The 27,851-nt window shown below is 42.5% G+C and overlaps 1 protein-coding gene across 13 annotated transcripts in view; it reads left to right on the top strand.

Annotated features, from left to right (window-relative positions):
- EPB41L2 (erythrocyte membrane protein band 4.1 like 2) overlaps positions 1-27,851 on the top strand; it is a 258,307-nt gene that overhangs the window by 125,209 nt on the left and 105,247 nt on the right. For all 13 annotated transcript variants that reach the window (XM_088443090.1, XM_088443088.1, XM_088443086.1 and 10 more), the window contains exon 6: positions 20,307-20,382. In XM_088443090.1, coding sequence (XP_088299216.1) covers positions 20,307-20,382 — 76 coding nt within the window. The remainder of the gene's footprint in view (positions 1-20,306; positions 20,383-27,851) is intronic.

The raw sequence follows: 27,851 nt of genomic DNA, 5'->3' as shown, positions 1-27,851 counted from the left end.
TGTTCGGGTCACCGCACATTTCTTCACCCGCGGGACACTGCGACCCGCGGGTGAAGACTGTTCCCGCAGGCTGTTAGGGCAGGGCGCTTTTTGCCCTCCTTCTGGAGGGCAGGGTGCTTTTTGCCTTCCAGAAAGAGGGCAGGGCTCCACGCCCCGCTAAAACAGCCTAGCGGGAACGCTACATATAGAGGAGCCTTGACGCTGGCCCGGCGCTTAATCATATATTTGCAAATGTATGCAACCAATACCTCTGAATTTCTATTATCATGTAGGATTCAAGTATTTTTGATAATATTGCTGCAGTGTGCTGGAGGGAATCCCTTTTTTTTTTTTTTCTTCTGTGGTTCAGTGTAAACCCTGCCCTTTACAAGCACCTGAGCAATATCATTAAGCTGATGTAAGCGACCACCATACTTTCTATTTGAACTTCTAAGCTAGGGCTTGTCACTTGGGAAAATGCCTTCCCTTTTCTTTGTGTATGACCTACGCCAATGAAGTGCCAGCTTTACCTAACCAAACCAACCAAATCACTGACTATGGCACATTTGTATCCCCTGCAGGATGTGTGCTGCCTGTACTTTAATACAGAGAATGATGTACACTTGTATGTTGTTCTAATATTAATTATATTTGTAAGAGCATAGACTAAAAAGTGGGAGGAGTAAGGAATAGTAAGGGGAGAGGAGTCTATACGAGGAGCCAGATGCTGACGCGTGGTGGGCCTTAAATGCCAAGGCCTGTTTCTAGTCCCAGTCCGGCCCTGTATACACCTGTGGTGATTTATGTTATGTATGTAAATCCACATTTGCCAATATTTTATAATTTCCTGTGATTAAGCAGTATGTATGGAGTTGACTGCTCGTGTGAATGTCTATCCTCATCATAACTTGGTTGCTAAAACTTGGTATACTGTAATTTCTTTGCATTTTAAATGTTAGCATGCAATAAATATTTACTTCTGAAGCCAATATAAATATATTAAATAAAATGAGAATTGTAAAAAGTATACAGAGGTAAGGGAGGTGGTTTAAAAAATTAAATATCTGGCTTAAAATGTAGGATCTTATTCAGGAAAAAATGTGGTGAAGTAGTCACCCCTTGTTCCTTTGCTCAAAATATGACAAACTGTCTCTAGATATGCAGACTAACATTGCATTTTACTGCAAATTACTGTATATTGCCCGGAATGTAGTTATCAGACCGCTAGACGAGATGTCGGCCGTTCAAGCCCGACACGGGACTTAAAATATGCGTTGAAATACTGATGCCTATCTTATTCCCGATGCCGGAGTCCTGACAGACGTTATCCCGAATGAGGTATGTCCAGGGCATCTTAGGAGTAAGCCGCAGGGTGGTGGAGGGCTAAGTTTAGGCATCCCCCGGTTTGTCACATACTGCAATTTGATACTACACTGCAGAGCTAACAACCTGCTATACTTTTATTATGGCCACTTGCTATAGAGGTTAACTGTCTTGTTGGCGGGATATTTTTAATGATGAAACTGCTATCACAACTGTAATTCACACCAAAATACAATGATGGATTTAACTTGTGATGCGCAATAGGTGAACTTTATATAATTTAATATCATGCAAACTTTGGATAATACAGGTTGAGTCTCCCATATCCAAATATTCCGAAATACGGAATTATTTTGGCATGACTGAGAAAATGAAACTTGATGGTTCAATGTACACAAATTTTGTCTAAAGCACAAATTATTAAAAATGTATAAAAATACCTACAGGCAGTGTGTATAGGTTGTATATGAAACATAAATGAATTTAATTTCTGTACACATTTTGAGCCACAAAATGATTGAAAATATTGCATAAACTTACCTGCAGGCTGTGTGTATAAGTTGTATATAACACACAAATGCATTCTGTGTGTATTTTGGGGTCCCATGCCTAAAATATTTCATTATAATATGCAAATATTCCAAAATACGGAATATTCCGTTATCCAAAATACCCCTGGTCCCAAGCATTTTGGATATGGGAGACTCAACCTGTAGTAATATAGGAGGTCAAATGTGCTTGGCTTTTATTTTGAAATTCTGGTTACTTTGATGTATGTATTCACTATATGAGCCTCACGTTTAAGCTAATCATGTCTTTTGGTAAAGAAGAACTGTTTTTTTTTCAAACTTTTGGCAGAATTCCTTTTTGTATGTGTTATTTTTATACCCCTGACCCCAAACAACCACCCTCACCACCTTGTTCACCAGGCTTTTATTAATGGTAGTGCTAAAAGTCTATAACCACTTTTTTTTTCTGAGAATTTTAAAGTGGCACTACTATTTCACCTATTAAGTTATTACAGTGGTTTTCTCAATTTATTTTAAGTGTTATTTTGCCGCCCATTAGTTAACAATGTAATGCAGTTGTCAGCATTTCTGGGAATGAAATTGTTTTGTTTATTCAGTTGCTTTCTGTAGAAACAAGGGAAGCATCCATGTTCTGTGTGTAGCTCTTCACAGACCTGGAACAGATCCACAGTGAATACAAATCTCTGTAGCACTTGCTGTTGACCTCTGCAAATTCTTGAATTCTGTCATCATGAAATGGTGGAAGTACTGAGGCTCATATTGCTGTGGATGAAAAATAAAAACACTGAAATTCCCTCTTTTGGGATCATATGGTTTACCGAAAGAGGGATGACGTGTAAAACTGTGCTCTTCTGGTAAGCTTTGTTTAAAGCTAATACTGCAATGTATTCCTTTCTCCAATGAATATAAAGCTTTGAATATATAGGCTATATGTCTTTTTTTTTTTTTTGTAGATGAAGCCTTATTCAGCTATTCTCTATTAGTCTTTTTGCCATGCGTTCTCTTTAATGCTCGCCCTGTGCACACACAGCCATGATGGAACCCGGCCAGGTTCTTATACCCACATCTGGAAGAAATATGGGCGGAGATCTTGTATCTCTGATTCCGGACTGGATTTTTAAGTACTCAATAAGCAATCAAATGAAAACGAGTGAAATTTATGAGCATAAACAAAGCATATTTTTCACTGCAGCTAAAAAATGTTCTTTGCGTTTTTGGAAACACGCAAGCATTTCATTAGCATACAGAGAACAAACATTGTCACATTTCAGCTGCTGACTATAATTTGCCACTACCAAATTGTTAGCTCTGTAATGAGTAAAAAAGAGAGTTATGGCGCTCAGAAGATTAAACTTACACAGTACACACCATTTAAATAAAAACTAATATTTTTTTTCTTCACAATAATATAAATAACTCCCAGGTGTACATATATGATGAAACAGTATATCAATGTTGTCAGAACAAAGTGTTTAAATGCTCAGAATGTTGCTCGCAAAAGCAGATTAATTAGCAGTTGGTTCATGTTAACGCCTGTTAGCCAATCAGCGGCCTGGCTGTTAATTGACAGCCAGGCCATTTACATCCAATCAGTGGCCGCTTACTCTAGTAACAGCCTCTGATTGGCTGGTGGCCCAACAAGTGCAGGAAACCTCGTGGGTTTTGTCACTTGCCAGGGAAGAGCGAGCTGTAGGAGGAAACAGTCCAAAACGGCTCGGGACTTTGTGTTATTTTGTTTTAATGGCCGGGACTGCTACTGGACAAGAAGACCAACCTGCATAAGGGGTAGGTGAGTATTCATTTTTTTTTATTTATTTTATCCAAACTCTGTGGACAAAGTGAGTATAATGTGATTGTATGTAATAAAATTTTACTTTCTACAGTGTGTGTACTGTGCTTATTTTAATATTTTTTTTATTTATACAGTGGAGACACTGGTACTGGCCGCCTGCTGGCACTTGGAGTTCTACAAGTGTCAAAGGGCAGGGACCTCTGGTGCCACTGTAAAAAACAAAACAATATTAGACTATTATTATCACTATTACCCCGCACCCACCAGCCATGCATGCAGGGAAGAGCTCTGGTCTTCAGCCCAGGCCTGGGGTGCTCAGGAGAGTAGGAACTCCTTTATTGGGAGGGTCCCCACCTCCCCTGGTATCCCCAGCCTGGGCTGACTAATTTGGGGTGTTAATGCTTTGGCCAGGGGACCCAGTGAAAGAGTTCCCTGGCTGTGGTTTTACACATCTGCTAGTGGAGCCCGGTGCTAGTTTTAAAAATACAGGGAAACTCCCGCCATTTCCCCCCCATTTTTTTAAAACCAGGGCCGGCTCACAGAGCCCAGTGCTGGTTCATTAAATACAGGGAACTACACTGTGTACACTACACTTGCTTCTCCTGTTCTTCTATCAACTGATCGATATCAACTTGCAGTGCTCCTAGGAATGGCACCCTAATGACGTTTTTTTTTTTTGTTTTTTTTAACACCGTACCTGAACACACAACAGTTTTTTTTTTTTTTTTTTAATATTTTTAACACAGCGCCTCAGTGTTCCAAGTAATGGTACCCTAATGATATTTTTTAACACAGTGCCTGGACACACAGCAGATTAATTTGATTTAGGACAGTACCTGAACACACATCCAAGTGCTTATAACACATTGTATATCTGTCAGCACACAACACAGTGCCTCACAGTGCTACAGTCCACAGTGCCCTTATGTTTTTTTCTTTAATGACACAGTGCCCCTTTAACAGTGTTCCTATTGGCATTTTTTTAATGCCTGGCCCTAAACACACAACACAGTGCCTCTACAGTGCCCTGGTAGGCTTTAAAACAGTGCTCCAGTCCACTCCTAATGGCGTTTTCTAGTGCCTCACAGTGCTGCAGTCCAGTCCCACACCCTCTCCCTCAGGTCTCCTGTGTGAAATGGCGTCCGATCACGAGTGAGGGACTTTAATATGCAATCCAAGACACGCGAGATTCAACGGCAGGAAGATGACGTTTTGCCTCATTTTGAGATCCGAGCTTAGTGAGAAGAGCCGGGGCTCTGTTCGACTCAGAACCCCTAAATTTGGGTGTGTTTGGTTTCCATGGAAACCGAACCACACATCTGATTTTTATGCATAACAGTTAACATTGTTTCATTATTGCAGTACAGGCTTTTAACATGAACCAGAATCTCTTTTTGGGGGCAACTTTCTGAGCATTTGAACACTTTCTTTTGACCACATTGATATATTGTTTTATCATATATTTACTCCTAGGAGTTATTTATATTATTGTGAAGAAATAAATGATTTGATTTTTTTTTTTTTTTTTTTTTTTTTAAATTGTGTGTATTGTTCAAGTTTAATGTTCTGAGCGACACAACATACTTGTACATTTTTATACTCTCTTGCATGTGTAGACTGGCATACCTCACTTTCTGTTCTGGTTCCTGATGCATTATCAATATCGATTTATCAGGTGGTCCGTGGAAGTGCCAGGATTTATTTGTGTTCTCTGTAATGTGCCTTGTATGTTGCCCATGTATCATAGAGCCTGAGTGACTGCAATTTCCTGTACGATGTTTCCCTTTTAATGTCTTATCTGCTCTGTCATTTTTCCCAAGTTAGGCAATGATGACATTATCTGGGAATATAGCTCCATCCACTTTTGTTTTGTATTGCTGTGTTAATATATAGAATGTTACAGTATGTTTGTGCCTCTTAAAGGGGCAGAAAAGTAATGCCTGGTACACACTAGCTGACATTTGTAAACAAATTTTACTAATCGATATTTTACTAATTTAAACAAATTTTACTAATCGAATTGTTACACAAATTCGTTAAGTCATCCGCTGTGTACAGACAATGTCACTGACTATGCACGTTCCCACGCGTTGTAAGTGACCATGTCCGTCGGATCTGGGTGATCTCCTCAGCAGGGACCATGCTGCCGAATGCAGCATGGCCCCCGCCGCCATTTCGTCGCATCGGCAAGTGTGTATAAACTTGCCGATACTGGCATCCCACCAGGTCCCGTCGAGAGCGAGGCTTAAGAATTCTTTATTATTAAAAGCAACTGTTATATTTAAATCACCCTCAGTCTCCGTATTTATTGCTACTTCAAAGGATCAGTATTTGCGCCTAGTAGAGGGTCATCTGCTTTACGCTTTCCTGAGGACTTCTTCCTTCCTTTTACCTGATCAGTTACTTTTTTGTGCTTCTGTATCCTACATCTCCTAAATTATATGATGATACTTGCCCAGTGCCATTGGGTTTGTCTTTAGGCCAAATACCTTACATGGGAAAAAGGGGGTAGTATACCTCAATATGTGGCCCTTACTCTGCTGAGATGGAAATTCAAAGTGTGTTAAAAGAACCTCACTTTTTGTAGATCATAATAAAGTTGAACAGGTCTATTTCATACATGTATAGCGTGTATATATAAACGTATAAAACGTGCAACAATATAAAAAACATTTCATAAACAGTATAAAATTATGATGGAAAATATATAAATATAGATAAAACTCCTTTTGCACACCTAGGGATCGGATAAAAGTATAGGTATCCAAAAAAGTGACAGTGTGCATATAATTTTGTGGGGGGAATTAGAATAATCTCCTACAGTATAATAATAAAAGCATAAAGATTATAGAAGGATCGTACCAGCCTGGAGATGGTTTTTGGTAAAATACAGTGTGTGTCTAATAGAGATGGTAAGTCCACACTGATAAATTATACAATATTGGTAATGTGAAAAGAGAGGATAGATACCTCTAAAAAAAACAACAACAACGTTATAGTCTATCATACAATGTACAGTCAGGCGCATAAATATTGGGACATTGACAGAATTTTCATATTTTGACCTCTATTCACCACCACAATGGCTTTGAAGTGAAACAAACAAGATGTGCTTTAACTGCAGACTTTCAGATTTAATTTGAGGGTAATTACATCCAAATCAGGTGAACGGTGTAGGAATTACAACTGTTTCTATATGTGCTACCCACTTTTTAAGGGGCCAAAAGTAATGGGACTATCAACTCAAAAGCTATTTCATGGATAGGTGTGGGCTATTCCCTCGTTATTTCATTATCAATTAAGCCGGTAAAAGGTCTGGAGTTGATTCTAGGTGTGACATTTGCATTTGGAATCAGTTGCTGTCAACTCTGAATTTGAGATCCAAAGAGCTGTCACTATCAGTGAAGCAAGCCATCATTAGGCTGAAAAATCCAAACAAACCCATCAGAGAGATAGCAAAAACATTAGGTGTGGCCAAATCAACTGTTTGGAACATTCTTAAAAAGAAAGAAGGCTCCGGAGAGCTCAGCAACACCAAAAGACCCGTAAGACCACGGAAAACAACTGTGGTGGATGACAGAAGAATAATTTCCCTGGTGAAGAAAAACCCCTTCACCACAGTTGGCCAAATCAAGAACACTCTCCTGGATGTAGGTGTATAAGTGTCAGTCAACAATCCAGAGAAGACTTCACAAGAGTGAATATAGAGGGTGAGCCTCAAAAACAGGAAGACCAGATTACAGTTTGCCAAACAACCTCTAAAAAAGCCAATACAGTTCTGGAACAACATCCTGTGGACAGATGAGACAAAGATCAACTTGTACCAGAGTGATGGGAAGAGAAGAGTATGGAGAAGGAAAGGAACTGCTCATGATCCACCTCATCAGTGAAGCATGGTGGTGGTAGTGTCATGGCGTGGGCATGTATGGCTGCCAATGGAACTGGTTCCCTTGTATTTATTGATGATGTGACTGCTGACAAAAGCAGCAGAATGAATTCTGAAGTGTTTCGGGCAATATTATATGCTCATCTTCAGTCAAATGCTTCAGAACTCATTGGACGGCGCTTCACAGTGCAGATGGACAATGACCCGAAGCATACTGCAAAAGCAACCAAAGAGTTTTTTAAGGCTAAAAAGTGGAATGTTATGCAATGGCCAAGTCAATCCCCTGACCTGAATCCGATTGAGCATGCATTTCACTTGATGAAGACAAAACTGAAGGGAAAATGCCATAAGAACAAGCAGGAACTGAAGACATTTGCAGTAGAGGCCTGGCAGAGCATCACCAGGGATGAAACCCATCGTCTGGTGATGTCTATGCGTTCCAGACTTTAGGTTGTAATTGCCTGCAAAGGATTTGCAACACAGTATTAAAAAGTGAAAGTTAGATTTAGGATTGTTTTGTTTGTCCCATTACTTTTGGCCCCTTAAAAAGTGGGAGGCACATATAGAAACCGTTATAATTCCTACACCGTTCACCTGATTTGGATGTTATTACCCTCAAATTAAATCTGAAAGTCTGCAATTAAAGCACATCTTGTTTGTTTCATTTCAAAGCGATTGTGGTGGTGAATAGAGGCCAAAATATGAAAATTCTGTCAATGTCCCAATATTTATGCACCTGACTGTATATTTATTTGATGACCCTTTATTGGTGGTGCTCCCAAAAAATTTGTGTATTACACATTCATGTCCATTGCCAGGGGAACCATAGACCAAAACTATCTTTTTGGGGCACTCTTGAAAAAAAAAAAAATATTGATTGTAAATTATATAATGATTATATAAAACTAAACATTTATTAAATACCCTATTAAGAAGAGTGGTGATTAGTACACTCCATATACATAATACATAACCAATTTAAATACAGCAAAAAATTGTAAGACGTAGATCATTCTAAAAATATATACTCCGATGTATGTTCAAGGCGAAAATTTCTATATAACAGTCCCTGAGACACAAAATTAATGGTCACTGATCTGCAGGGATATAAATCAACTCCAAATTTTAAATTATGCATAACAAATTGAGCCGCTAGTACATTATTAAATTCACAAACAAATACAAAGATTATGGTTAATTTATTTTAACACCGGAGTTCTGTGTAACAGAGGTATATGCTCTGAGTCCTTCAGTAATGCTTGGTGCATTGTGATAATTTATGCTTCAGTCATACTTTAAGCACAAAAGTTATCTTTGTATATAACACTTAGAAATAATAATTCACAAAATGAGCGGATCAAATCATAGATATGAAAACAGTTTTTTCAAAAATGTTAATCAGTGGTCCCAAACTATCAATCCTTCAAACTAAACTTGATGTGCTATGATAGTCTGAAGTCCACACTTGTGTCACACATGAAGCACCAAAAGGGTTCAATTAATAACATTATGAACTTTTTTTATTGAAATGCAAGTATTTCTGATATTCATTCTGCAATTCCTGCTGGTCATGCAAATACCTTGTACAAAAAGGATTGTATGTCCATTTAGCTCCTGCAGACATAAATGGATGCTGGTAATTAAATCCTCAATTCGGCATCACACACATGATCTGATACACATTGAATAAACATAACATAAATTAGTGATCTGTTGTTTCAACCTGACTGTGAATGGAATATTGTATAAAGCCACTATCCCTGTTAATGTATGGAGACGTGGCTGTTTGAACAATAAAGACTGAATACCTAAATAACCCTGATGATTGATGAAATTGTGCGTTTAACCTGAGGCTTGGTGACCTGATCGCCGTGACCAAGCCTCAGGCAAAACACGTGTCCTGCCAGCTGCTAATGCAGCAGCACCTATACACCACTCCAGCAGCCTTTGTCACACGGACCTGTGGACAGGAGGTGCTCTCTCATCTGGGGGGATGCCGGTGACCTCTTCTGCAATGCCCTTTCGGTAACGGGAGAGACACTGCTGACGTCCCAGACAGCAGAAGCGCTGCTGCTGTTTCTTCCAGGGCTAGCGTTTTCCACTTTCTCATCCCTTGTTCGATGCCCCAGACAAGGGAAAGTAGAAGTGGATAGACGCCCCCTTTGTCATCCTGGACCTTACTGTTTTCATTTACTGTATCCCACTTATACACAGCTGTTCTGAGACATCGATATACCCTGTATCACAGTTGATGTAATTGTGACAACACACAATTTCTTAACCCATCAGGGTTATTTAGGTATTCAGTCTTTATTGTTAACAGCCACGTCTCCATAAATAACAGGGATAGTGGCTTTATACAATATTCCATCACAGTCAGGTTGAAACGAGATCTCTCAATTGTTATGTTTATTCAATGTGTATCAGATCATGTGTGTGATGTCTAATTGAGGATTTAATTACCAGCATCCATTTATGTCTGCAGCAGCTAAATGGACATACAATCCTTTTTGGATAAGGTATTTGCATGAAAGTTTTGCACATTATGCTCCAGGCTGGAGTTATAGTGCCTGTTCCATTCTCCCAGAAGGGCCAGGGTTTCTATTCCAATCTCTTTTTGGTGCAGAAACCCAGTGGGTCGTATCGTCCAATACTCAACCTCAAAGCTCTCAACAAGTCTTTGCGGGTACCGAAGTTTCGGATGGAGACCCTGCGGTCCATCATTCTGGCGCTGGAACCTGTGGATTATATGGTGTCGTTGGACATACAGGACGCTTACCTGCATGTCCCTATTCTTTTGCGCCATCAACAGTTCCTCAGGTTTGCAATCCGCAGCGACCACTTTCAGTTCCGGGCGTTACCTTTTGGCCTGGCGACAGCACCACGTGTTTTCACCAAGGTGATGGCGGTCATGGTGGCTTCCCTGCGGCTGCAGGGAGTCCGCATGTTGCCGTACTTGGATGACCTTCTCTTAGTGGCAGGATCTCCGGAGCTCCTTCTACGCCACTTGGACCTGACCATTGCGGTACTGCAACGACACGGCTGGTTAATAAACTGGCAGAAGTCCACCCTGATCCCGTCTCAGCGGATTCTGCACCTCGGAGCCTTATTTGACTCTGGACAGCAAAGGATCTTTGTGACGGGGGAAAAGATCTCTGCCTTGCAGTTGCGGGTGCGCAGTTGTCTGAAGAGCCGCCGGGTGTCTCTACACTCGGCGATGAGGTTACTGGGTTCCATGGTGACTGTATTCGACATGGTGGAATATGCCCAGTTTCACTCCAGACCTCTGCAGCACCTGATCCTGTCCAAATGGAATGGACTGCCTCAGAGTCTAAAGTCCCAAACGATGGTGCTCACTCCGGAGGTTCGCCTGTCCCTTGCCTGGTGACGACCCATCTCAACAAGGGTCATCCGTTCTGGGTGGCGAATTGGGTCCTGTTAACAACGGACGCCAGTCTTCGGGGCTGGGGAGCAGTCTCTGGTCCACACTTGTTCCAGGGCAGGTGGACTCGGGCAGAAACAGAGCTTCCAGTCAACATCTTGGAACTCCGAGCGGTTTTCAATGCTCTCCAGCAGGCACATCGGTTTCTCCAGGGTCACCCGGTGCAGGTCCAGTCGGACAACGCTACCACCGTGGCCTACATAAACAGGCAAGGAGGAACCCGAAGTCGGGCGGCTCTCGTGGAGGTGTCCCGGATCCTGGTATGGGCGGAGCGCAATCTCCCGGCCATATCAGCAGTCTTCATCCCGTGAGTGCTAAACTGGGAGGCGGACTTTCTAAGTCGCCAGGACATTCATCCGGGGGAATGGTCCCTGCACCCGGACGTTTTTCAACTGCTGGTGGACAGAGATCGACCTCATGGCGTCCCGGCACAACAACAAGTTGCTGGTGTACGGGCCTCGCACAAGAGACGAAGGGGCGTCTCTGGTGGATGCTCTGTCCGTCCGGTGGACGTTCCGGTTCGCTTATCTGTTTCCTCAGTTTGCCCTTCTTCCGTGGGTAATCCAGAAATTCAAATAGGAAGGAGCGACGCTCCTGTTGATAGCTCCCGCATGGCCCAGACGGCACTGGTTCTCAGACCTTCAGGGTCTGTCCGTGGACAGTCCTCTGCGGTTGCCACTACGACCGGACCTTCTGTCACAGGGTCCTTGTCTTCACCCGGACCTGACTCGGCTGTCTTTGACGCGTGGCTGTTGGGACGGCCATGTTGAGGTCCAGGGGGTTTTCCAGCTCTGTAGTGCGAACCATGCTAAGAGCTCGGAAACCGTCTTCCGCGAGAATATACCATCGCGTGTGGCATACGTTCTTCCAGTGGTGTCGACCGAGAGGTTATGCACCGCAGGAGTTTCGTCTGTCTAGCCTTCCTACAAGCGGGACTGGACCATGGGCTTCGCCTTGCTTCTTTGAAGGTGCAGGTTTCTGCTCTGTCTGTCTGGTTTCATCGTAGGATTGCTACAATCCCTGATGTGCGCACCTTTATGCAAGGTGTTCTGCGAATTCAGCCGCCTTTTGTTCCACCTGTGGCGCCTTGGGACTTGGCTGTGGTCCTGAGGGCTCTCCAGGGACCGCCGTTTGAACCACTGGGCTCAGTGGATCTTAAATGGCTAACAGCTAAGACTGTTTTCCTTCTGGCCATAGCTTCGGCCAGACGTGTTTCTGATTTTAGGGGCTCTCTCGTGTAGACCCCCCTTCTTGATTTTTCATGGGAACAGGGCAGTGCTACGCACTCGTCCTGAATTTCTTCCCAAAGTTGTTTCCCAGTTTCATGTTAACGAGGAAATAGTTGTTCCGGCCTTTAACTCACCTGGACTTTCATTGGGTGAGGCCACTTTGGATGTTGTGCGGGCCTTAAGGACTTATGTTGACCGCACTTCTTCGTTTAGGAAGTCGGACGCCTTGTTTGTCATCTATGGCTTCCGTAAAAAGGGTTGGCCTGCTTCAAAGCAAACTTTGGCAGCCTGGATCCGTATGGCGATTTCAGAAGCTTATCTTCATGAAGGCCTGCCGGTTCCTCCTTCTGTGAAGGCTCATTCCACTAGGTCTGTGGGTCCTTCGTGGGCAGCTCGACGTGGTGCCTCTGCAGTCCAGATCTGCAAGGCGGCCACGTGGTCCTCTGTCCATACCTTCGTGAGGTATTACAGGTTTGACACCTTTGCCTCTCAGGATGCTTCCTTCGGGCGGCGGATTCTCCTTTCAGCACAGGTGCGTCCCCACCCTTAAAGGATACTGCTTTGGGACATCCCCAAGGTATCCTGTGGATACCCTATGGACCCTGAAGTAGAAAATATGAGATATGGTAAGAACTTACCGTTGTTATCTCTATTTCTACGAAGTCCATAGGGTTCCACAGGACTCCCGCCCTGTCGCACCTGTGCTGCAGATGGGCTTTGCTCTGGTCACCGGTTTTTCAGTCTCGACCTGGCGATAATGTGATTCTTGTGTGTGTCCAGATCTTTTTTTCCCTCTCTTCCTCCTCCGGCCTATGGCTTGGTACGAAACTGAGATGCCTTGGCTCGGTGGCGGGGTATAGGAGGGGGACCCTAGTGCATCCTGGGAGGCTGAAAGCTTTAACTCTATGGTGCCCGATGCCTGACGTCATCACCTATACCCCAAGGTATCCTGTGGAACCCTATGGACTTCGTAGAAATAGAGATAACAAGGGTAAGTTCTTACCGTATCTCATATTTTAATTATTCAATCTTTATACAGACATGTTAAGTTCATGCATAACATAGGTGATCCCAAATTTCACACAGTTTATTACAACATCCCATAAGACATATAATAGATAATGTGAAGAAAAATTAAAACAAATATATAAAAGAAATGAAAAAAAGAATATAACACACAATAATGATACCACAAAAAGTGCTAGTGTAAATCATGATAAAGGCAACTTGTTTACAATATTCAAATTGGCAGTATGTACTTTTTGTTCAAAAAGTTCTCTAGTATAAGGGACTAATTATTTGTAATATCCCAAAAAGACACACACAACATATTAACCCAAAATAACACCAATGCGCAATAGTAGCACCAAAGAGAGTGCTTATGCAAAATAGTGCTTGAATCAGCTCATCTGCATTAGCTAGTATAGTAGTAGTATTAACTTCTGGTCTAGTGCTGTTGCTGATTGCAATCAGATGTTCAGCTGATGGTTAAGTACTATCACTAAGTGCAATTTATAGCATAAATATAAAGTGCTAGTGCAAAATAATAATCACTCTGTAACAGAGATCTGTGTAACAATGCTCTAGTTCTGTGGCTGCAAGTAGTTTATACAAACAGTGTGGAATTCAAAGCAAACATTCTGTTCATATGTAATAGTAATCGTACTGAGTGATGACATAACATGTAGCTGCTTTTAATAAGGTGCTTGTGCGATGAATAATATAAATGTATTCTTAGAGATACAAAGGTCTAATGCATGCATTTATATTTTTGAACTAGAAACGAGTAGCCTCATATTGATAACACATGATTGTATAGGCATTAAGGCACAAGGTTAACACATGAAAAAAATGCCACAACTCTAACTGGTAAACATACGGAGATACAAACTTGATGATGAAGTGTTCCGTGCTGTGCAGCCACGGACACCCTTGCTGCCGATGCGCGTTTCGACGATCTGGCTTGTTCACGGAGGAAACAGTATAGTTTTTTTTCAACACACTTTGAACCGTATACTTCCGGTCTCAGCAGAGTAAGCGCCACACATTGAGGTATACTGCCCCCTTTTTTCCACATACTTTACCGGGGGTTACTCAGGGGTACCTTCATACATATTTGAGCCTGCCAGCTACTCCTTTGAGCGCATAACTATATTCTCTTAAATACTATCCTATATCGCACATTCCATACTTGTTTGTGAAATTATTATTACTACTATATTAAAATAGCATAGGGTTTGGGGAAGAAATTAAACTATACATTCTGCATGCTGATCAACCCAGGTGCCACCACCATGAACTTTCTGTACTAACATTACACAGACCAGGTTGTATAGTTTAAAACTCTAATATTTTTTTATGTAATAGCAGCAGTGCCAACAATCTGATGTGTCCTCATACAATACACCTAGCCTCAGTATGCCAAGTGACGCGAGTGAGGTGCGCCGAGCAGTGTATAGTCTTTTTTTTTTTTTTGCTTGAATGTGCATCTTAGTCGCAATGCAATGCGACCAAACCGCTTCCCGAGACTGCACTCATTAATTTCATATGTGACACTTGTATATCTGTGGGTGAGTCTGAATCTGTATAACGGAACTTGGCGTGAAAAAAAAGCTGCATCGTAGCATTTCATATACAGATTCGAACTCAGACGCACACAGATATACAAGTGTCGCATATCAAACGAATCGGTACAGTCATCTGAAGCGATTTTGTTGCATATCGACTAAGATGCACATTCTGGTGGAAAAGATGCTTGGTGCTATTCAAGTCGCTTGGCACGCCGAGAAGGGCTGTTTGGCACGACTACAGCAATAGTGAATGAGGATACATCTGTATACATGCCCCCTAGAAGCTGGACATGGGTAAAAGGCTTTGGTAAATGCTTTTCATAACTTGTTAAATTGGCAAAGTATTTTATTAAATTAGTGGAGTTTAAATAGTGTTGAATGTTTTATGAGTTGCAAAAGCTTCTATAAATGCATGCAAAGTTTATTAAAAATGTGTTCCAAGAAAGTTTATTGAAGTGTGTTCTAGATTTAATAATACTGTATGTTTATTTAGTGGTTTCCTCTTACACTATTGCTGCAGTCACATCAAATAGCCCTTGCCTCTGCGGCAGGTCCTCTGTGACTCTGCTTGTGCCAAGCATCTTTTTTTGCCCTAAACTGTGTTGGTCGCAAACGTATGTGACAAACCACTGATCAATTCGATATGCAACACTTGATTATTTGTGTGCAACTGAGTCAGAATACAAAGTGATATGGAGCAGCGGCCACAGCTTTTTTCTCACACCACGTTTCTCTGTGCTTCATATACAGATTCAGTCACATGATAAACTAGTGTTGCATTTCAAATGAATCAGTACAGTCTCGTGAAGCAGTTTGTCGCATACTTTTGCAGAAAGAAGAAAGACGTTCAGTGCAAGCCAAGTAGCGCGGGACCTGACTGCTTACTCTGACTCAACATGGCATATTGATGCTAGGTGTATGATTACACATCTGTAGTTATCTCTAATGCTGGGCATACACGGCAAGATAAAATGTCTGTCAGAGCGACAGACATTTTATCTGGCCGGCTGCCAGCCGCAGGTGTCCGCGGCATACACTGTGAGAGAAATCTCAGTGTATAGCCCGACATCTGCGCTCCGCCCCCGGGGGAGGAGACATTTCCATGTTCCTTCCGTAGGAAGGAACACAGGAAATGTTTGTCTGTCGGCCGCGCTGGGCATACACTGCCCGATGCGGCCGACAGTTACCGGTTAAATATCGCATCGGACGGGCATGCTGGACAATCCAGCATGCCCGACCGAGCAATATTTAACCCTCGGTCGCCTCCCCTGAACGCTACAATTATCGAGGCGATCCGTCGATATCGGGCGGATCGTCCCGATAATTGCAGCGTGTATGGCCAGCATTAGTTAGAATAAATCTGATCTTTGCTGGTGGACGAGTGGGGGGATAGCACTCGCTGTGTCCCTCATTTGGTGGGCCTTTCCAAAAACTGCACCAGTGGAATATCTTGCATACCTTCCTAGCAGAAATTATCTCTAACATCCAACTCTAAGGGGTAAATTTACTAATATGGGAGCTCTATTTAAGAAGTGATGTTGCCCATAGCAACAAATCAGATTCTACTTCTCATTTATCTAGCACCTTCTAGAAGATACCTGGAATCTGGTTGCTATGGGCAATATAACTTCTTAAATAGAACTCCCATCTTAGTAAATTTACCCCTAAGGGCGGAATTCAATTGATTCCTGCCCCCTTCGCGCCCAACGGAGCTATTTAATTCTTGCTCCTGTCGGGCACGATCAGCTGCCAGCGCTACATTTCAGCTCGCAGCCCCTGGGGGATGAGAGCTGAAATGTGCGAAAAGTGACATGTTTGGGCGCCCAAACATTACTTTTCGCGATCGCGCCCAGCACTTTGGTCGGGTTTAGCTGCTTTACGCGGCTAAACCTGACCTCTATGGGCGCGATCAGCACGAAAATCTTGAACAATTGCATAGCGGCCTGCGATCTCCTGTCACTTTAGACGGGAGATGCGGGCTGCGAAAACAATTGAATTCCGCCCTAAGAGTCTTGTCTTACTCTCTGCTCCCCAAGCCTATACCCAGGGAACTAAACATAACCAAGCATTAATATGATACATAATAAATGTTGCCATGTATTTTGTGTATTTCTATGTTGGAAAAACCATGGTTCACTCTCCATTCTAGCTATAATTTATAGGTAATCTATCGATGGAGTATTTATGAGAGTGATAAATGATAGACCAAACTGTTTCACTGTCACTTGAACCACATGAATGCTGCACATTTAGGCCTGGACAACAATAAGAGAAGAACCCACATCACCCAATAACCATTAAGGTGCCCACACACATACCGATGTCCTCACGATACGATTTTATGGCCAATTTCCTCATGAACTTTCACGGGAGCTCCCTTGCCGTCGTGATCATGATTTGGAGTTAAAAATCTGACTAAAGATCTATCTTGCAGCCAATGCATTGTATCCCAGATTGGCTAATCTGCCCTACAGCACGGCAGATCAGAAGATGCGATGTACGACGAGCGGGGACGCGCATCGGCATCATGCTCGTGAGTATAAACTCACGATTTGTACTTTTTTTTTTTTACCCGATTTGTCGTCACGTTTCGTCGAAATTCGGCCACATCGTTTAAAATGTCGCTATGTGTGTGGGCACCTTTAATGTCACTTAGACATCCACCAACAAGGATTGGACAATGAGTTCCCCAAAAGGTGGCACATTACTCTTAATTTGAAAAAATACAACTCAAATTCAACTTTTGGCATCCCCATATATATCTCATCCATAATGCCTCCACTCGTATGTCCCTACCATGCTTCATAATTCCACTAGATGACACTCTGACCTGGCACTTCCTCTAAAATAGAATCACATCCTTCCCCATTCCACCCTGTCCTCCCACATGCTTCCAACGTATAGCATGCACTCCTCCCCCATGTGGCACACACACTTTAGTATATATTGCTGTGTTTTGGTGATGTAATTATCATTATTTTTGTACTTCTCTATTTGGCCTTGAGTGGAACATTTGAGAGAGCTGCAACAGTGGGATATTGTCCTTAAGAGGGGTAAACCATTCTTTCTATAGTGTGTCAGCTATGAATCGTATTGATTGTTTACTGTTTAGCGCAGTGCATTCTTGCCAGTTGAGAATGCCTCTAATGTTCTTTATTGAGCTGTCTGGACAAATTCTTGACATTTTATTCATTACATAACTTACAACTTCACAAACAGCAGATGACCTTAGCATCTATGAATACATAAACCTTAATTCACATTGTACCTTTTTGAATCTGCCTGCCCCCCCCTGTTTTCTTTTCGGAGAAAGAGGGTATTTAACACATCAATGCTCTGCTTTGAGGCAGCAGGCTTAGACATGTCAATTAAAGTGGATGTGTCCCACATATGTTTTATTAGCATGTGATTTTTACTATCTGTGTATATTTTATTTTTTATCTCTCTTTTGGATATAGGGCTTATGGCTTAAAATATGATTATGCCATTTAAGCTTTTATTTATGTGAGGGGAAAAATTGTGATTTAACTGATTATAAAAAATTGGCAACTACCAAAAATGTGCCATTTCACTGTACATTGTTCTAGAATTGTTCCAAGTTTTCACCGTCGAAACAATGGTGGTTTTGTCAGATTGCATATTTCTGGAGAGGGTTAGAGGGACAGAATTGATTACCTCCTCCTTTTTATACTTTTCTCAGTTACATGGTGGCACTTATGGTGCATACACACGGTCAGATTTTTCCTTCAGATCTGAACGAGAACGATTTAAAAATCGTTCAGTCGTTCATATCTGAAGGAAAATCTGACATATCTGACATGCCTGAACGATGCACGTTACAGTTTGTCAGATAACGATATCTGACATCTGATGTATTTGGACGATTCCATTCATTTTAATGCAGTCAAAAATCGTTCAATCATTCAAATCGTTCAAAACTTTGGTAAAATCGTTCAAATCGTTCATCTGACAAATCTGACCGTGTGTATGCTCCATAAGACTTTATATTGTATTTTAATGGAGCTATGGGCAAAATAAATTATTAAAAATATACTTGTACACAGGCCTATAAGTCTTCAGGAAACAACCTTTCTAAAATACTTCTGTTGCTCTTTAATGCTTTAAACCAAGCTGTCTCCAAGTGTCCTATTTCCCATTTAGCACTGTTAATTGGTGCCCTATTCAGCGGGTATTGGAGAGGGCTACATACAAAACACAGAGATCCTCTTCCCTCTGGCTTCCTTGGCCGCTGTTCCCAGTTACCTTTAAGTCATCTGCCCGGTAACGTGTTATCTGTACAAACTTCCCGGGCTTTTTGCTTTGTACATCACGATGTGATGATCTTGGTTGCGACCGACTGCAAATGTGTCAATTAGGAGACTCTACACACTGACACGGATTCTTTATTAAATGACTCATGGAACATCAACTTTTTGAAGCATACAGTGGACATAGGGCCTGATTCAGAGCTGCTCGTAAGCGGCCGCTCGTTCGCTCCGAGCGATGTTCGCACATCTGCGCATGCGTATGGGTCATAATGCGCATGCGCCAACCAGTCATTGCGGTTGGAAATCGCGCGCTCACAAAACAGCGAGGGCCTGCTAATTTGAGTGACAGAATGAGGCGTTTGTGGGTGGTAACAGGGGAAGGTGCTTGAAAACGGGGAGTGGAGATCTGAACGCAGGCGTGCCAAACGGTCAAAACGGGCATTTAATGGGTGTGCATAATTAACAAAGCAGCGTCATCGACCACGTCACTTGGTTGTCTTTTAGCCTGAACTGCTCGCAGTGATTGCGGGAAGTAAAACCTACCACAAGCACTGCGAGCAGTTCAGACGCCTTTCGATGTACTCGATTAATCTAATAAATAGCGGAGATGGCGTATGATGCCAACGGCCAGGGGCCGTCTTTACAAAATAGCGAGCGCATGTTTTGTTCGCTCACTCCGACATAGAGGCGTCAACAGACCTCAAAGAGCGAGCGCTCAATTTAAATAGCCGGACCCTTTTTCTGAACGACCGTTCGCAAATAGCGTCCGGCTCTGAATCAGGCCCTTAGTGTCTTAAACTATATCCAAAAAAGGAAGTTCAATAAAAATGCACTAAAAGAACAGATCAAGATCGGTGGATTCCTGTATATTGAAATTTTGCTGTGATGTATGCAGGCCTTGCTCCCACTTTAAAGTGCCAACTTAAAACACAAACCAGAACTGATATTATTGTGTCCTTATAGATTGTTTAGGGAATATTTTGTAGATAGGTGTGAGCAAGCTAGAGTGGAAATGTAAGAAATGAACGAGTAAAGTGGGAATCAATGTGTTATCTTTCAAAGAATTTACAGGTGTTTGAAGGTTAATTTTAGAAGCACAGTCTTATGGATTTTCTCACTGAACCCAAATTTTCTTCTTGACAACTTTTTATTTTAGCTTATTTATCTTTTGTTTTTGCCATCACTGATTGAGAACACTACTTTCCATTGCAGTCTTTTGAACAGCAGGGCAATGTAGTTGACATAATAAATTAATAATTTCAACTTCATTCTTATCTTCCATTTTAGGTACCCCTTGGCAATTTGTATTTAGCGTAAAGTTCTATCCACCGGATCCTTCTCAGTTAACTGAAGACATCACAAGGTAACTATAATGTGATTCTCGATCTCTCGAGATCTCGATCTCTCCCTCTCGAGATCTCGATCTCTCCCTCTCGAGATCTCGATCTCTCCCTCTCGAGATCTCGATCTCTCCCTCTCGAGATCTCGATCTCTCCCTCTCGAGATCTCGATCTCTCCCTCTCGAGATCTCGATCTCTCCCTCTCGAGATCTCGATCTCTCCCTCTCGAGATCTCGATCTCTCCCTCTCGAGATCTCGATCTCTCCCTCTCGAGATCTCGATCTCTCCCTCTCGAGATCTCTCGAGCTGTATAATCTGGTATCATTGCTATTAAAATTAGAACATCTGTGTTGTGGTAGCCAGATTTAATAAAGTAGCATCTTCATTTTGAGCTACATGTACAAATAGAACTATGGCAACCATAATAATCACTGTGACTTAGGTCTGGTAAAGACAGCAGAACTGGTCTCCTTTAGTTTGAACCCCCATAGTTCAGGATAACTTGCTACTGCCACCAACTGACAAAGAGGAGGTTCAAACAGGTCTGTCTTTCTGTTTTTAATATGTACAGCTACTCCATGTACAGAGCAATGGCCCTTTGCAATGCACATCTGGTCACAATTGAGATTTTAACTTTCCCTGTTGTCAAAATGAAAGAAGCTGTACTACTGTTTCTGGGGGACGTCACCCCAAACAGAGGGAGTTTCTTTGTATATAGGAGCATCATGGTTCTGCTAAGTGTTGTGACGTAGTTTTTAGGTGGGTACAGTATTTGCGAAAATATTTTGTAAAAATTTTACTAGTTCTAACATTTGATTTTAAAGTTATTCCACTACTATTTCATTGTAAAGTAAATATATATATTCTTTGTACTAAACCCTTTTAACCAACAGTACAGGAAAGGGACTGTTATGTTAGCATCTCTATATAGATATAAAATGAAGTTCCCAGTTCTGGGGTCTGTGAGTTCGTTCGGGCTAATTTCTTGAACCACTGGATGGATTTTTATGGGGTTTTCACTGTTCTATACAGCATTGGTCGAGGAAGGTTTAGGTGTATGAACCGTTCATCTGTGACAAAAGGGAGCCGAGCAGTGGCTATTTTAGTGAAGCGGTCATAGAAAAAAATCTAATCTTACACCAAGCTGAAGCAAAGTAGCTACCCATGGTGTTGAAACAGCAAAGTTAGAGCCAATCAGAACTAGCAATGTGCCCTGTTTCTTATCAGCAGCCTAGAGAGGAGAGGAAGCTAGGGAGAGAGAGCAGGATCATGTCTGAGGCAGAACCTATGAAGATACCCTGATGCCGTCACAGTAGCCAGAAAGGAGTCAAGGGAGGCATAGCTATCAGGAATTTAATAAAAACAAACAACCATCGGAACACCATTGAATGACTTCCATTTGATGGTGACAAACATCGGACCGCCGCCATCAAATGGTACAAACATTACCATCGGAATAAAAACCTAGATGGTTAGTAACCATCGGATTCTGATGTCCATCCCTATACTGAATCTGCAGAAGGACTCCGGCCACCACTCCTCCATTGTGAAGTGCTCCCTCTCTAGCGTGATATTCCAGCTCAGCCACATGCCCTCGGTGAATGGGAGGCACCTGCCATGGAAGTCAGCGCTGTTCTCAGATGGGCACCATGGTGAGGAAGCTTAAGAGGGAAGCCCAGGAAATAAAGGTTACATTGTGCAAAGAGGATATTGCTTATCGCCATGTTTGCCAGCTGGGGTGGGGTGTGCATGGAGGCCGCGGAAATATGCACAGGTGCCCCAGCCCTGGGGACATTCTGATAATGCTTACGGTAGCTGCAATACAAATCTCTCGTCTCTGATCCTCCTGCCCTTTCCAGTGCATCCCCGGGTCCAGCCAGCTGCAGGGCAGCAGCAGTGGGGATTGTGGTGCCACTGGTAAGGATACTGCCTTTGAACGTCTATATACCCCTGCCTATACCTTCTAATATCCTGCCTATAAACCTCTAAGGATGACGCTAATTTGCGTAAGCAGTCATACAGTAAATAAAGACTCCAGACCTAGAACCTGTGGTTCCAAAGCACAAAGTATTATTCAAGTAAAAGTACAGCAGTTACACGCTATGATCCTCATATAATCTTAGCACAAAGAGATTATACAGACCCAAGTACAATTATACATACGCAGCGCTCTCTGGTCCAGATGTTAAAACCCCTTGTCAATCAGCATTCAGCACGAAGACTAGGAACCCAGGGTCAGAGCACACATATTTATCCCCCAGGAATAAACAACACAATAGAGAAGTTTGTTGCTAATACCATTGGTCCTAAAGGAGAGGGCATATGTTACAAGGCATTCAACAGGTTGATTCAAATAGACACAACCCAGCCTCTAACAACTGGTGGTCTCTGGTTTCCCGCCTCATGCAAATCCTAACAGTTGTTCATATAATGTACATTTTGTTGCTTGAAGTCTCTGCGGTCCATAAGTTGAGAATGCATGTTGCGATCTCTCCATCGATATTACTGGAATACTGTTGAGAGAGTACGCATCAGTACAATACAAAACATGGCTTACTTATCACGTATAAAACCTTAGTTACGAAATAACCTTTGTTTCCTAGCAATGATAATAAATGTGCATACTCGAATCTTATACCTTAAAGCTTATGGAACCTTGTATGTGAATATGTAATGTGTGAGTATGTGGGGTTTGATGTAAAGACGCTAGTTAACTTGGGGCAGATGTGTGTGCATGGAGCTAATATTCAGCGTTTTCATACAGGGTCTTATGCATTCGCTAATATGCGACTACTTAACAGCGCAATTGTGCGTATTAATGTGTGTATGAGAACACCTAGCAGTGTGGAATGCTGAGCATTATAGTTCCATGACTTGCTCATGCCCCAGCAGCCCCCACCCTTTTCAAGCTCCAAAATACTGGTCTTTGTTCTCCCAGGGCCTATGTAGATGCAAATTAGCACAGCTACAAGACCCAAACCTCAGATAACACTCTTGGCTTTGACGGTATTTTATTGTAGGAAGCCTGCTAATGTAAGGTGCTACAAACGACCCTCTTGCTGTATTCGAGCAGGGCCACCTGGAGTGAGAGCAGACGTTATGTCCATGAAGCTTGTCTACACAGGCTAGTTGTCACGTGGCCATTTGCTCTGTTTAGCTAATGCAATCCAATTTTGACATACTGTACAGCCATTTCTGAAATATAGAGCACCCAAACTACGTAAAGTCATGAAATGGGCTTTTGATGAATCGCCGTAACTTATGGCGATGGTCACAGATGCAATCGCATGATGCTAATAGTATTATTGCCACATGTACTGAAGTGAGTTTATCTAAAATGGCGCTTAGGCAGCCATTCGTAAAAATGGCGTCTTGCGATCTCATTTCCAAGATGGCGTCGCTGCGATCCGATTTTAAACTGATCTTGTCTCAGCCAATTATCCAGCTTTGACACTGGTGAGATGCAGGGGGCTGTGGTGAGATGCAGGGGGCTGCGATGAGATGCAGAGGCCTGTGGTGTGATGCTGGGAGCTTTGTTATGAAGTAGGAGTGAGAAGCAGGGGCCTGTGGTGAAATATAGGCTGCTGTGGTGTAATGCAGGGGGAAGTAATAAGAAGCAGGGGGTTGTGGTGAGATGCAGGGGGCTGCGATTAGATGCAGAGGCATGTGGTGTGATGCTGGGGGCTTTGGTAAGAAGTAGGAGTGAGAAGCAGGGGCCTGTGGTGAAATATAGGCTGCTGTGGTGTAATGCAGGGGGAAGTAATAAGAAGCAGGGGGCTGTGGTGAGATGCAGGGGGCTGCGATGAGATGCAGAGGCCTGTGGTGTGATGCTGGGGGCTTTGGTAAGAAGTAGGAGTGAGAAGCAGGGGCCTGTGGTGAAATATAGGCTGCTGTGGTGTAATGCAGGGGGAAGTAATAAGAAGCAGGGGGCTGTGGTGAGATGCAGGGGGCTGCGATGAGATGCAGAGGCCTGTGGTGTGATGCTGGGGGCTTTGGTAAGAAGTAGGAGTGAGAAGCAGGGGCCTGTGGTGAAATATAGGCTGCTGTGGTGTAATGCAGGGGGAAGTAATAAGAAGCAGGGGGCTGTGGTGAGATGCAGTGGTCTGTGGTGTGATGCTGGGGGCTTTGGTAAGAAGTAGGAGTGAGAAGCAGGGGCCTGTGGTGAAATATAGGCTGCTGTGGTGTAATGCAGGGGGAAGTAATAAGAAGCAGGGGGCTGTGGTGAGATGCAGGGGTCTGCGATGAGATGCAGCGGGCTGTGTTGACACGGCGTAGGTTGTTATCAGATGCAGGGAGTTATGGCGTGATGAAAGTGCTTCTGTGGGGCGGGTCGCTTGTTAGAAATAAATAAGTTACAGCTGCCAATTAGCTCCCATTATCACCAAGGACAGCGCTAAGATTTCACTCTGTAGTACCTGTCCACATTGTGCTTAGTGAGAATGCTGCTACCCTTAAGGCGCATACACACAACTATTTTTTAAACGATTTGTCGTTAATGACGTCGTAATCGTTCAAAAAATCGTTCAGTTTCTGGGGTTATAACGATGAACGATAATCGTTCAAGCGCGCTCCCATTTGTAGTTATCGTTCATCTTCCATTTCAGACTGTCCAACATAACGATTTTCATTAAGGGAAGGAACATTTTTCATTCATCGTTGTAAAAATCATTCATTACACTTCAAAAATCGTTCACTTTTTCAAGGGATAATCTGACAGTAAATCGTTGGTTACAAAATCGTTACGTGTGTATGCACCTTAAGTCCAGAATCACCACTACTAGTATGCAGTGCTGATCTACAGCTTCACCAGAAACTGTTCAGAAACTTTTCTATCTTCATGGAGCTCTATGTTTTGGGATGCAGTCAGGAAGCTGACGGTCGAAATGCAGACCGCAGGCTTCCCGACTGTCAAATCTCGGCAGGGTACTAATGACAGGCGTCGAAATCCTGACGCCTGTCATTATACCTACGCCGGGAGCCCGGCATACCGAATGAAGGTAAGCTTGGAGGAGGATTAGGTCAGGGGCTTCCGGGGGGGACATAGGGTTAGGCACTCCCCCGGGGGAGGTTAGAGTTAGGCACACCCCCCCCCCCCCCCCCCCCCGGGAGACTTAGGTTTAGGCTGCGGGGTTGGGGTGTTAGGTTTAGGCACCTAAGGGGGGTCAGGGTTAGGTGCTAGGGGGGAAGGTTAGGGTTAGGTACCCCTAAGGGAGGGCTAGGGTTAGTTATGCTTGCCTAAATCCCGTCGGGATTTTCACTGCTGTCCGTCTGCCGGCGTCGGGATTTGAGCCATAGGGCTATCAGTCATTCATACTGATTTTATGTACTGTATGCGTTTGTTTTTTTTTTTTTGCTGTACAGACCTTATATTAAAGTACATTTGATACCACAGTCAACCCTCACTACATGGAAACTTTAACTCTGTTAATGGATCAGCTACCTAATCTCTGGCATGTCTAACTTGCTCACACATGGACAGGTGTTTGCTGGCTACAAATGTACTGCACTTAAAATTACAATTTTCTATATTTTAACAGGTTTTTTTTATTTTTTTATTTTTTATACTTCGTATATGCATAAGTATTAGTGTCAGATATTTATTCTATTCGTAGTTCTCAGTTGTCCTCTGCAGCCGAATTCTTCTCTCTCAAACAAAAGTGACTAAAATCCCTGCATGATTTTCTGTCTGTCGTCGCTCAGATGTCACAGAGCAGAAGTTCCCATCACTTCATAGTACTGGCATGGCAGCGTTTGAGTTATATGAACACTAGCACTTTTCTGGATGGAGAAGCGCTATCGCTCAAAATCCCCATCTAGAACCAACCTAACTTCCTGTCCCATTCAATACGCCACATCAGATTTTTTACTTGAAAATGATTTTGTTAAATTGCAATTGATGTCTTCAGACAGATCGCAGGATCTGTAGCGAATTGTTTCCTATAAGTTGTCTCGCCAGCTGGATACAATTTATTGCCTATTCACATGAATGGAGTCACATGTTGCCGTACAGCTTTCACATAACTGAAATACAGAGGACCAGGGAAAAATAATGGCATGCAATAAATCACATCCAGTCTCCGTTTCACTGGAGCACTGTGGCGTAATGGAAATTAAATTAGTTATATTACCTTGCTTGTTACAATTTATAAGCTGTATAAACTACTGTATGTAGAAATTGTAAAGCTCGCCTCCATGGCCCTGCAGGCAGCAGTCCAGTTTTTTTTTATGATGACTTATGAACATTTACATGAGGGACAGCAGAAGAACTGTAGCCCCTTGTGTAAACTGAAAGGTATGTTGCGTTAAACTGACACGATACTTTTCTATATGTGTATTTATATTAGAGATTAGCAGTTCCCACAGAACTGAGTTTTGGGTAACTGGGGCGAACTGAGTGAAAAACGAGGCAAAGCTTTACTTTCCTGGAAACCTTGGAACTTGGATGTTTTGGGTCAGGTATTGGGAGAGGTTGGAGATGCTGAGGACTATCAATGTTTGCGGGTAGCTAACCGAGCAGCACCATATACCAACCCCCAAAGAAAGGGATTGTTCTTTTTGAATGAATATACAGTATGTGTGTGTATTATAATATACCCATACTCTACTGGATGAAAGTTTTAAAACTCCCTGTTTTATATTCAAATTTCAGCAATGGAGGTCTAATGAATTACCTTATATGGTACAAACATGAGTGGTAATCTGCTGGAGGTTTAAAATAAAAAAAATTTAGGTTAGAAAAAAAATAAAAATTTTAAATTTCAGGGTTATTTAAAAAAACAAAAACATTTTTGTCAGGCAACAAGTGATGGGTAAAAATCTTACAGCTGCTCTGGAAGTAAATGTGAAGGCACACATCCACTAGACGATTAAATTGAACGATAATGATATCGTTAGATCGTTTGCAGATTGTTTAAAAAAATGTCTAAAACAACCAGCAATGCGCGCTCCCGCTGGTCGTGTAGACATCTATCATCGTGCAAATGTGTTGTACAACCTGCCGATATCGTCAGGTTCAACATGTTTTCAGATGATTGATGTGCCTTCACTGGATGACCGCTCGTTCGGTGTAGGCACAGCACAGACTGACAAACGACTGCACGTTTACAATGTCGTAATCGTGCAGTCTTTTGCCTGTCGTCTAGTGGATGTGTTCCTTAAGATTAATTGAGCCTTGAAAGTTGATGCAAGCAATTCCTACAGGTGTTCCAACTTATGTTTATTATTTGTTTACAAACTTCCTGTCAGTGTTTGAACAGACTGTTACTACACCCACTCCCTGAACCATTGTTTGGACAATGTTGCACTACAGGAAGTAGTATATTTCTATCATAATGAACAGAAACATGCAGTTAATGAAGGAAGACAGACAGAACATTATAATCCTTAAATGTGTAGGGGTTTCCTTTAATGAAATTGCTAAGAAAGACAAGGTGTCAATGAGTACAGTTTTAGAAGAGTTCAAGCTGCACGATTGACCGGTCTTGTTGCAGTA

Source organism: Taudactylus pleione, unplaced genomic scaffold (genome assembly GCF_031769625.1).
Source record: "Taudactylus pleione unplaced genomic scaffold, aTauple2 ptg000326l, whole genome shotgun sequence".
Taxonomy (NCBI): domain Eukaryota; kingdom Metazoa; phylum Chordata; class Amphibia; order Anura; family Myobatrachidae; genus Taudactylus; species Taudactylus pleione.
The sequence above is the reverse complement of the archived record's forward strand: the minus strand, read 5'-3'. Positions and strand labels throughout refer to the sequence as shown.